This window comes from Varanus komodoensis, unplaced genomic scaffold (genome assembly GCF_004798865.1).
Source record: "Varanus komodoensis strain SLA01 unplaced genomic scaffold, ASM479886v1 scaffold80, whole genome shotgun sequence".
Classification (NCBI taxonomy): domain Eukaryota; kingdom Metazoa; phylum Chordata; class Lepidosauria; order Squamata; family Varanidae; genus Varanus; species Varanus komodoensis.
Genome location: NW_025336482.1, coordinates 2,677,765 through 2,689,160, shown reverse-complemented (window position 1 = coordinate 2,689,160; position 11,396 = coordinate 2,677,765). Strand labels below are relative to the sequence as shown.

General features: G+C 53.4%; 1 protein-coding gene across 1 annotated transcript; it reads right to left on the bottom strand.

Moving 5' to 3' along the window:
- Positions 1-2,422: 2,422 nt before the first annotated feature.
- HAUS8 (HAUS augmin like complex subunit 8) lies at positions 2,423-10,873 on the bottom strand. Its single transcript, XM_044456034.1, has 9 exons — positions 10,834-10,873; positions 8,754-8,853; positions 8,361-8,444; positions 7,442-7,509; positions 6,823-6,897; positions 5,403-5,558; positions 4,083-4,224; positions 3,617-3,758; positions 2,423-2,829 (listed from the first exon to the last, which is right to left on the bottom strand). Exons 3-9 carry the CDS (start codon positions 8,413-8,415, stop codon positions 2,709-2,711), a joined length of 759 nt encoding a protein of 252 aa, XP_044311969.1. The 5' UTR covers positions 8,416-8,444; positions 8,754-8,853; positions 10,834-10,873; the 3' UTR covers positions 2,423-2,708.
- Positions 10,874-11,396: the final 523 nt, after the last annotated feature.

The window sequence follows — 11,396 nt, the reverse complement described above, 5'->3', positions numbered from 1 at the left end:
AAAGGGCTTCCAAGGGAGGTGGCGGAGGGTGTTCAAGGAAAGGTTAGCCAAGCACATGCTGGAAATTCCTTGAGCACAGCTGGCTGGAGACGGGGTCAGACTGGATGGCCTGGGAGGCCCCTTCTGACCAGCTTTCTGCTTCTATGCCAGAGGGTCCCTGGCAAGTCCCACCCAAGAGGGCTTTTTGTCCCATATAAAAAGGCGATGCATGCTCCTGCATCGATTTTGATGGCAGTTTCTACTATTCTTTGTGCCATCATACATTTTATTATTTCTTATTTAAAACTTTTATATACCATCCCCTCATGCCTCAAAATCTCGGGACGGCTTACAACATAAAATTAAAACAATAAAACAGTACATCTATTATCGTTCAGCAGGGGACCTAGAACCTTTCCCACTGTTTTAATTTATTCTTCACTGCTTGTCATTCTTTATTCTTCTGCTGGTTTTAATTTGGTCATAGGTGCTGGAATGGTTTTGGTCTTTCCAGTTTTCTAGTACGTTTTTAGTTTTCACTTACATGCTCACAATTTTTTTTTTCAGGTACTTTAAAGTAGAGCACCTCTTCATGGATCACTGCCTTGCTGTGGCGAAGGGGCTTGTGCAGCGCAACGAAGCGATGAGCTATGCCGTGCAGGGGCACTCAAGGCGGACAGGCCATAGCAGGGAGCTCTGGCCAAAGGTGACCCCCTGGAGAAGGAAACGGCCGCCCACTCCAGGACCCTTGCCATGAAAACCCCACGGACAGTGCCAAAAGGCAAAATTGCAATGCATGGCTGTGAGAGCTGGACCATAAGGAAGGCTGAGCGCCAAAGGATTGAGGCCTTTGGATTGTGGTGCTGGAGGAGACTCTGCGAGTCCCTTGGACCGCAAGGCGATCAAACCGGTCAGTCCTAGAGGAGCTCAACCCTGACTGCTCTTCAGAAGGCCAGATCCTGAAGATGAAGCTCAAATGCTTTGGCCACCTGATGAGAAGGAAGGACTCCCTGGAGAAGAGCCTGATGCTGGGAATGATTGACAGCAAAAGAAAAAGGGGGTAGCAGAGGATGAGGGGGCTGGATGGAGGCACTGGGGCGGTGGGGGTGAGCTCAGGTAGATGGTGGAGGACAGGAAGGCTTGGAGGAAGGTTGCCCATGTGGTCACAATGGGTCGAACATGACTTTGCAACTAACAACAACAAAGTAGAGCAAATAAAAATTTGGTGGTGGCTTCTGTTAGGTTGAGTAGATGCACTATTTATTTAGAATTTTTGCATGCTGTCCCATCGCTTTAAACCTCCTCTGGAATTTTCCTCTCCCTAAAGTCAGACAACCATCTGTAAAACTATTTATTTAAAGTTTTTATATGCCTTCCAATACTGAAAGTCTCTGGACTGCTTACCAAAAACAAAACAACCATATACAACAAGCAACACACAACTCTCTACATTTGTTAAATTATTATAAAATCAAAGATAAGAGTAATTAACTGTTAAAATCCCAGTAAAATAAAAAGGTCTTCATCTAATGCTGAAAAAATAAACTGAGGCGCTAGGTAAACCTCTCTGGGAGAATCTTCCAGTCGGGGCACCACCACCAAAAAAGCCCTTCCCCAAGTAGCTACCCTCCTGATTTCCTTCAAAGAGGGCTCCAGGAGGACAATAGGGAACCTTATGGCATCCTAAAGACTAACATGTTTATCCTGGCAGAAGTTTGCATGGACATTGTCAGTTTTCGGAGTTGCTCACACAGATGATCTCACCTTGGCTGATCGCCGCATGCGCTGGCAGATGCAGGCTGCTTGTTCGTACTGATTTAATGGCATCTTCTAGGGCCCGTTAGCGCTGCTGTTTCCCTTCTTCCTTCCACTTTACCGCTACATACCTTGTACTCAAATACCATTACTATCTGCATCGACCTATCCCTATTGCAATGCTGGATAAATTCTCACCTTGCAGCAGCGATTATCAGCTTACAGTAGGGAAAAGATGCAGGTTCAGGGCTACACTATAAACTCAGCTGAGAGCAGCTCCACTCAGCTCTTTCTTCTCTCCCTCAACTTTGAAATTTTATAAAGTGGTACCCAAAGTTGCTTGCTTGTTCTCCTCCATCCTCACCCCGTCTTCCTTTGGCCTGGTAGATTTTAGATGACAGACTCAATTTCCTGTTGGGCCCGTGCAAACGGTTCTGGGAAGCTTTTATGAGGGAGACTGGGACAGAAACATCTCATGACACACACACACACACGAGTACACGCTGAAAGGCACGTCGTGGCAGCTTTCCCTCAGCCCAGCATTCTTCAGATGGGCTGCACTGCCCCTCTTGGCTTGCCCCGAGGGAAGCCAGGACTTGTAACAGCCCCACACATCTGAGAGGCACTCGCTTGGGGAAGGCGGAAATAAGGCAAGTGGAGGTCCCAACGGCGACTAGAAAAAACAGACTTGCAGTGCAGAAGTGTTTTAATTATAATGCAAAAGATTAAACTGTGCAATTATCGTAGTGAATGTTGCTTGAATAGGAAAGAACCTCGACTTCAAGGGACACGAGGAGGAAGAGGAAGGATTCCTGGCGTTCACACCTCATCAGACCCAGTCCAGTCACCTTCTTCTAAGATATGGCAGCAACCCTTCCTGACAGGCGAGGGGGCTCAGGCAGCAAAAAAGGCACCGTACTTCCGTCGACTGACCGACAGCCCGAGCAGCCCGCGCTGTGGGTGCTTGCCTCGCCCTACTTGAAGTACAGGGGCTCCATGATCTCCATTCCCAGGCGGTCTTCATTCACTTGCTGACAGTGCAGGGCGGCTTCCTTGCTTACTTCAGCAGAGAGTTCCACCACTTGCTCAAAGCTCCTAAGGAGAAGGCAGCAGCTGACTGGGCTGCGTGGGAAGCGGGACGGGCCCGCCACCCAGGAGCCGTCCTGCTGGCACCGTGTTTTGCCTTGCTTGCCCACCCCCTTCTGATGTTTATTTCTTAGTGTTTGTAAAACATACTGCGGTTGCAGTTGCATTGCATTTTTCAAACAGTGCGAGCTCTGTGGGTGCTTTTGAGAAGAGGTAGCAGAAAAGGACTGCACTGGAACACGCTTGGCCAACTATGCAGACACAAAGACACTTTTAAAAATAAGGGGCATGGATCCCGGGACCGGTTAAAATCCGTGGGACGTGTTCTCCAACAACTTAGAGAAAGGTCTGCCCTGCTGCCAAATAAGGGGGCTGTGCTGGGGAGGCAGCGAGAAGGCCCCCCTTTTGTTGCCAAGCTCTGATCCTCCCTTAGAAAAGGGCCTCAGAGGTGGTCGTGGTGCGCAGGTGCTCAGCACCAGGGAGGAATTGCATCCACGCAAGCACCCGCAGGAAGCGGCCACGGAGCCTCTGCCTGCAGCACCCAGCGAGGCGGAAGATGCACTTCCTGTGCTGCCATCACCAAACGGCCTTCCCGGCCGGGAAGCCGCTCCCAATGCTCACCCAGGATCTGCTTCCCAGGAACATCGAAACCCTCCCTCTGCGGAAGAGTCCGGACTGCCTCATGCCTGCAGGCCAGGCTCCTCTCGCTGCCTCAGCACAGCGAGAACGCCCTTCTGCTCACCGCAAGAGGGGAAAAGCCCCCCCCTCGGAAGCATCCCGCTTGCACCCCCACTACCTTGACAGCTCCTCGTCCAGTTTCTGCGATGCCTCAGTCAGCTCCTTCAGCAGAGGCAGGGCCTTGACATTCTCCCTGGAATGAGGCTGGAGCACTTCGCTCAGCAGGCTCCGACTCTCAGCCAGGGCATTCTCCAAGCCGGCTGTTGAAAGAGGTGGCCGTTAGCCCACGGGCACGCAAGGGGTGCCGCAGCCAGTGCCCCCTTCAAGCATGGTCTCCCCCCCACCCCAACCCATCCCTTGGGAGTTCAGAACTCAGGCGGGGCTGGCAGGAATCTTGCACAAACACATCATGCAGAACACGGGGAGTGTGGCGAGATTTCAGCCGCTGCGCTGGGCCGTCCTCTTGGCTGGGAGTAGCCGGTGTCGCGGCCCAACACCCATCACGGCCCCCACCTCCACTGCAGCAGAACCTGCTGCACCTTTTACCTGTGGCGGCCCACAGCAACTGTGAGAGATTTCCCTACCCAGGTCCTGGGCGTTTGTCTCGCCCACGGTGAGCGCTTTCATGGGCAGCTCATGTCTCGTCAAGTCCAGGGTGGTAGCGAAGTGCCTGTACGCTTCCTCAAAGTGGGCACAGAGCTCCGCAACGGGGTCGAGCACTTCCAGCTGGACACCACGGCGAAGGGAAGAAGATCCATGAGACTTCCTCGCCAGGCCTCAGCCAGCCCCCCACAGAACGCTCCGGCAGCCCCCGCCCCAGCTCAGAGAATGCCAAATTCGGCATGCTTTCCAACAGCATCTCTGTGCATAGAACCTGTTGCAGGTGCGCATGCACAGGTGGGTGGGTGGGTGCGTGCGTGCGAGCATCAGAGGTTTCTAGGCATGCCCCTGTTCTATTACCATCGTTCTCTGCTGGATGCCATCTGGAAGAAAGGTGGCATTACAAGCACAGCGACTGATGGGCCAAGACTGCTGGCGCCACACAGAGTATGTATGTATGTATATAGAGTACTTGTATGCCATCCCATCGCATAGCCTCGGGACGGCTTACATAAAATAAAACATAATACACATAAAATCCAGATCCATCCTGGCTGCAAATTAAAACCTATAAGCTGATATTAAATGTTATTAAAATATTGTTGAAATAAAAAGGTCTTAGCCTGGCACCAAAAAGCAAATAACGACGGCGCCAGGCGGACCTCTCTGGGGAGCGCATTCCACAGTTGGGGCACCACCGCAGAGAAGGCCCTGCTCCGGGTACTTTGCCTCCTGATGTCTCTCCCGGAGGAGGGCCTCTGCCGCCGATCTCAGGGGGCGGGAGGGCAAACAGGGAAGAAGGTGTTTACTCTCAAGTAAACAGAGTAGAGCAAGGCTGCCAGGTTGCCCGAGCTCACCTCTGCCTCTCAGCAAGAAGCAAAGCAGGCCCTAAGTGGGCTGAAAGGCTGATGTTCCTCCACCTCGCACGCACCTCCACCGAGTCCTGGGCCAAGGCTAGCCTCACACCCTTGTTTTGTCCTCACCGCAACACCACACTCTTTGAGGCAGCCCGGGGGAAAGGTGCCTACCTACCTACAAATGCACAGAGGAGCCCAGAGGGCACCATTCCCCCATGTGAGACCAAACGGGCCCCCCCGGGCCCCTCCCTCCCAGCCTGTGCAGCAGCCAAGCCAACCCCTCTGCTCAGGAGTCGCTTGCAAGATCCCTGTTCCCCTACTTCCCGTTTACGCCCGGGCTTGTTTTACACCGATCCCACTGGCAAGTCGCTCTGGGGGCTCCCCATGGAGGACACAAAGCGGCATGCAAATATTGTACACGAAGCTGTACTGAAAAAGCCGACCAACTTGTATGTCCAGCATCTGAGAGATCTTGCTGTCGTTCCGGCGCTGCAACCTGCGCCGGTTCCCATGTATCTCCTCCTGCAGCTTCTCCACTTCCTCGGAGAGGACCAACAAGTTGCTCTCAGCCTGCTCTTCCAGAAGGGCCAGGGTCTTCTCCATCTGCCACAACACAAAGTCCCCTCAGTCAAAGCCATAAAGAGCAAGGCGGCCGGCCTCCAAAGTCCGCCTTCCTTAAGACGTCCTGGATCCAGCGCACAGGTCGCTTCTGCCAGTTGCTGATCACCACTCCAGCATCAAAAGAGTGTTTGCAAGGGCCAGAGAGCCGCAGGCTAGTGGAGCAACACCTAAATTGAATAGATGGATATCTGAAAGCCGCTAACTTTTTAAACCCCTTCATGGATCACTGCCTTGCCGTGGCGAAGGGCTTGTATGAAGGGGCTTCACAGCGCAATGAAGCGATGAGCTATGCCGTGCAGGGGCACCCAAGACGGACGGGTCATGGCAGAGAGCTCTGACAAAACGTGACCCACTGGAGAAGGAAATGGCAGCCCACTCCAGTTCCCTTGCCATGAAATCCCCAAAAGGCAAAAAGATATGATGCCGGAAGATGAGCCCCTCAGGTTGGAAGGTGTCCAATGTGCTCCTGGGGAAGAGCAGAGGGCTAGTACTAGTAGCGCCAGGAAGAGCAAAGCCAATAGCTAGAAGAGATAAGAAGGAAATAGAGGGAAACAATAGAAAAGGGAGGACCAGAGATCTCTTCAAGAAAATTGGAGATACGAAGGGAACATTTCATGCAAAGATGGGCATGAAAAAGGACCAAAATGGCAGGGACCTAACAGAGGCAGACGAGATTAAGAAGAGGTGGCAAGATTACACAGAAGAACTAACAAGAAAGAGCTTAACGTCCCTGATAACCACAATGGGGTGGTCTCTGACCTCGAGCCAGACATCCTGGAAGGTGAAGTCAGATGGGCCTTAGGAAGTCTGAGCAACAACAAAGCTAGTGGAGGCAACACTAGCTCAGGTGGACTCCGGGCGATGGTGGGGGACAGGAGAACCTGGAGGAACGTTGTCCATGGGGTCGCGAAGGTTGGGCACAACTTTGCAAATAACATGACTTTTAAAAATACCTCGACGAACTGAGCGGTGTGCTTTGAAGGCAAGGGATCCAAGCTCCTTTTAGCAGACAAACCGAGGCTGTAACTTGAAAACGCTGCTGAATGAACAGCTGTGCTTGCGTGTGAGTAGACCCACTGAGTTTCGGCTGCCTTACTTGTGCACAGGCTTCCAAGGACGACACCTGAGCCCCACCCGCAACATCGCCAGACCAAATGGCCGCCCCACGCAACTTTTCCCAATGAGCTATTTGGCCTGGTGCTGAGCAAGGTCCCCTCTCCCGGGCAAGATGCCTGGCAGCCTTTACCTCCATGGAGGCATAGTTCAGCAGCAGCGTCTGGGAATCCAGCATCTCAATCAGATCATTGGCGTCCGGAGGCACCTGATCAAACGCAAAGCAGAGTTCCTCCTCGCGACAGGCCCAGGGCAGGAGAGGCGGCCTGTTTCTCAACAGACCAACCCCGAGCAGCTGCGACACAGGAAGCGCTAAACAAGCCCCAAGATGTAGACTTCCACCCATTCTGCCATGCTGCCCCCAAATCTCCAGGAGGGACACGCTCTGCCGGGACCCCCAGGACCAGTGCGCACGGGCACTCTGTCGCGCCTCACAGAAGCAGCGGAGCGCCTTCGGATGTCCGGGGAAGGCAGCTTCCACGACCTGCAGTGCCGCTGGCCCCCACAACCGCTGCAGCGTCTCCTGGTGCGAACGAAGCAGCTGCCAGGGGCCGTCGGAGGACCGCCCGCCTCGCAGCCGCCCGGCAAGGGGCCACCGGGGGCGGCCAGGCAAAGCATCTGGAGACACTCTGCTTCCCCGGCACTGCAGCAAACAGGCAGGCACCGCGCAGGGCCCTGACCGGGCCGTGGCCGATTCGAGGCGTCCCCGGGCATCACACAGGCTCGTTGCCGGAGTGACTCGCGCTGCTTACCACGGCTGGGTTTCTTCTGGGGGCGTCTTTGGCAAGCGTCAAAACCGTGGTCTGGCGGTTCCTCTTGTCTGGGAGGCCAGAGGCAAGGAGAGACGGACATGAAAGACAGGCTCCAACAGGGTCAGTGGGTCGAGGCACCCCGACCACGAGGGTCGTGCTCAGGGCTAGAAAGGTGGACACATCCCCACCAAGCTGAAAATAACCCAAAGCATCCTTTGCCAAGGTGGCACCTGCCGGATGTCATGCCAGCGGAGAATGATGGGACTTGCAGTCCAAAGCATCTGAAGGGTGCTGGATTGCATGGGCTAGCAGGGGAAATTTCAGCTCGTTCTGCTTCTCTCCCCACATGCCGGCCAGCCGTGCCCCTGAAATCCCCTTTCAAACAGGGGCGTAGCCCTCCCTGGGGCAAGAGCAAAAGGGCGGACATGTATAGCTGAAGAAAACGCGAGAAATGCGGCGGTTTGTACTGGCAGTGGCGGTTTGAGAGGAGGCCCATGGTCTGCCAAGGAGCAGCTCGAGCAGCTGCCCTGCCACTCTCTGGGAAAGGATCGGTGCCCTCCAGGCGGATGGGGCCAATAACTAATTTCCGACCATCTGTGGTCACTGGTGTTTTGCCTGCCTTTAGGCGCTCCGATTTCCCAGCCTCCACCTTGTTTTGTAAACACAGCTTCCCCCGCGCGCAGAGAAGGGCAGCGAAAAGCATCCGTGGACTGGAACAGCTTCCCTGCGAGCAGCGGTGCCAACTGGGACACCGGTTCCCGAGGATCCCGGGCAGCAGAGGGCTTGCCAGCAAGTGCACAGGGTGCTCAAATGGGTGGACCTTTCGTCTGATCCTACGGGGCTTTTCTTACTGCTGTTCAGGATGATCCCGTTGCCTCAGCAACTGGGGGGGCACTGCATCCCTCAAAGACACAGGTACCTTTAATCACTGAAACCTCCAGTTCAGGCAGGAAATTGCGATTGGTGGCCAGCATGGTTGACTGCAGAGTGCTGGAAGCACATTCTGTAACGTGGCAGGGAGGAAAAAAAAGAACAGAATTACCCGCCTAAATCCCTGTCACAGGCTTCCGACTGATTTAAATGCAGACCAGCAAGCAATGCTCAAAGGAACCCCGGGTTTCTGAGAGAGCACCCCCTTCGCCTTCAGATCCTGGATGCGAGAGCCAGGCTGGATAGGAGCGAAGGCCGGGGCCAGCGTCCGATCCCTCGGGCCACCCAGCAGTTTGTGCAAGCCCAGATGCAAGCACGGGCCCGCGGGGACAGCGCGAACTGGTTCTGCAGAATGCTCCTTTGCCGCCATGTCAAAACTCGCCTGTGGAGCTTTTGTGCTTCAGACTTGAAGCGGATGGTCTCTTTGGAGAGGTCGCCTTGGCCGGCCCTTTGGGAGGCCCCGTGAAGGAAGCGGAGGTGCCCTGTGGAAGCAAAACGCAGGCACAGGTTGCAAGCGGGTATTGTGGAAATGTCTTGCTCCCTGCAGCAGGTTCACGGCTTTCGGTCTCAAGGAAGGTGGTGCAGCAGGTCCAGGTGTGCTTACAAGGAGCCTTAGTGAGTCCATGGAAGAACTTACGAGGCGAGCGTGTTCCCAAAGAGAAATCCTGAGCAGGGTCACCGTCTACCCCCTGCCACCCTTTGCAATCACTTACAGGGCCTAAAATTTTATACGTGCTGCATGCTATGCTATGCTATGTCACTAAGTCATGTCCGACCCATCGCGACCTCACGGACGACATTCCTCCAGGGTCTCCTGTCCTCCACCATCCCCCGGAGTCCGCCCAAGCTCACGCCGACTGCCCCAGTGTCCCCTCCAGCCACCTCATCCTCTGCCGCCCCCTTCTTCCTTTGCCCTCAATCATTCAAGGAGCATCTTTTAATTCCTTGGCTGCAGTCCCTGTCTGCGGTGATCCCGGAGCCCAGGAAAATAAAATCTGTCACTCCCTCCATTTCTTCCCCATCTATTTGCCAGGAAGTGAGAGGACCGGATGCCATGATCTTAGTTTTCTTAATGTTGAGTTTCAGGCCAACTTTTGCGCTCTCCTCCTTCACCCTCATCAAGAGGCTCTTCAGTTCCTCTTCACTTTCTGCCATGAGAGTGGTATCATCTGCATATCTGAGGTTGTTGATACAGTGGTACCTTGGTTCACAAACCTAATCCATTCCTCTGGTCTCTGGTCATGACCCAAATTGGTCATTACCCAAGTCAAATTTCCCCATAAAGTTCAATGTAAATAAGGTTAATCCTTTCTGCAACCATTTTTTTTATCACAAAAATTTTTAACAAATTGACAAAGAACAACAAAGTAACAAAGTAGGGTACAGTACAGTGGAGAACACTAACTCAGGTGGGGGGGAGGTTGTTGTTTGGAGGGAGAGTCCAAATGATAATTGTGCGATCGCGATCATGCAGGGAAGATGGGCAGAAAATTTGCGACCCAATTTGGTTGTGAACTGAGGCGTTCATGAGCCGAGAGACCACTGTATTTCTCCCAGCAATCTTAATTCCAGCTGATGATTCATCCAGCCCCGCCTTTCTCATGATGTGCCCTGCATATAAGTTAAATAGGCAGGGCGACAGTATACAGCCTTGCCGAACTCCTTTCTCAATTTTGAACCAGTCAGTGGTTCCGTGTCCAGTTCTCACTGTTGCTTCTTGACCCACATACAGGTTTCTCAAGAGACAAATAAGATGGTCTGGTACTTCCATCTCTTTAAGAACTTGCCACAATTTGTTGTGATCCACACAATCAAAGGCCTTAGCATAGTCAATGAAGCAGAAGTAGATGTTTTTCTGGAACTCCCTAGCTTTCTCCATGATCCAGAGTATGTTGGCAATTTGACCTCTAGTTCCTCTCTCTCTTCAAAACCCTGCCTGTACTTCTGGTAGTTCTCGGTCCACATACTGCTGGAGCCCAGCTTGTAGGATTTTGGGCATAACTTTGCTAGCATGTGGAATGAGCGCAATGGTGCGGTAGTTTGAACATTCTTTGCATACACACAGGAAAAAATAAAACAGACTCGCAGCTATTTGCAGACTCCAGCCGGGAAGACTGGAGAGAACGGGGCATATTCCTACATGCGTTTAGAGCAAAGAAAGCTCTACCTCTCCCAGTGTTCCATACTCCAGATGGGAATGTTAGGAGCTGTAGAGCTTATTCTGTCTAAATGTGCCTAGGACTGTCCCCAGTTAAATGTAATTCAGGGCAGATGTTTTGCTACAAGACGAGAAAAGAAGGCAGTATCAAGTAAGGCAATTATTTCTATGTTTTTCAGAATTTACAGGATATTAACTATGGGGCTGCTTCCTTTTAACAATATATTTGGTTATATGAAAAGCCTTCATCTTTAGAAGAAAAATAAGACTATAACTCCAAGCTTTCAAGTCCAGAGTTCATCACCTTTTCAGAAGTTTTTTTCTCATACTCCAGGTAACGAGATGGCACAATCCTTCCCCCTGCATAGACAAGCCAAAAAGAGAGAAATGAATCAGAGGGAAGTTGTGCTCGGGCGCCTCTGAGCATGTGTAAAGTAACTTTTCGCAAGACATGCAAACACCTTGCATCGCCCAGTGCTGGCAGCGACAGGGTCACGAGGGACAGACCCCGTTGGAGCCCTGCCGGCTTTCGAGCCTGAGAAAAGGAGCAAAGGGAGGAGAAGCGAGCTGCCTCCTCCAAGGAGCCCCCAAGCACGTGCAGAGTGCGGCACCCCCCGCCCGGGTCCGCTCCTCCTCGCATTATGCGTGGCTTTCACGGCTGCCCGCAGCGTCTTCCAGGCTGGCGACGGCTTTTGCAACGCCGGAGGAGCCGAGCGCAGCCATGGGGCACGCGCTCCCCGGAAGCAAGCGCCGCGCCGCCCCAGGAGGGTGTGCGGGGGCCACTCCCGAGCCCCCACGCGGCAGCCCGCGGGGAGCGCCTCCTGCGCGCAGGGCACGCGAGCATGTGCAGAGCGCCGCCCCCCCCCC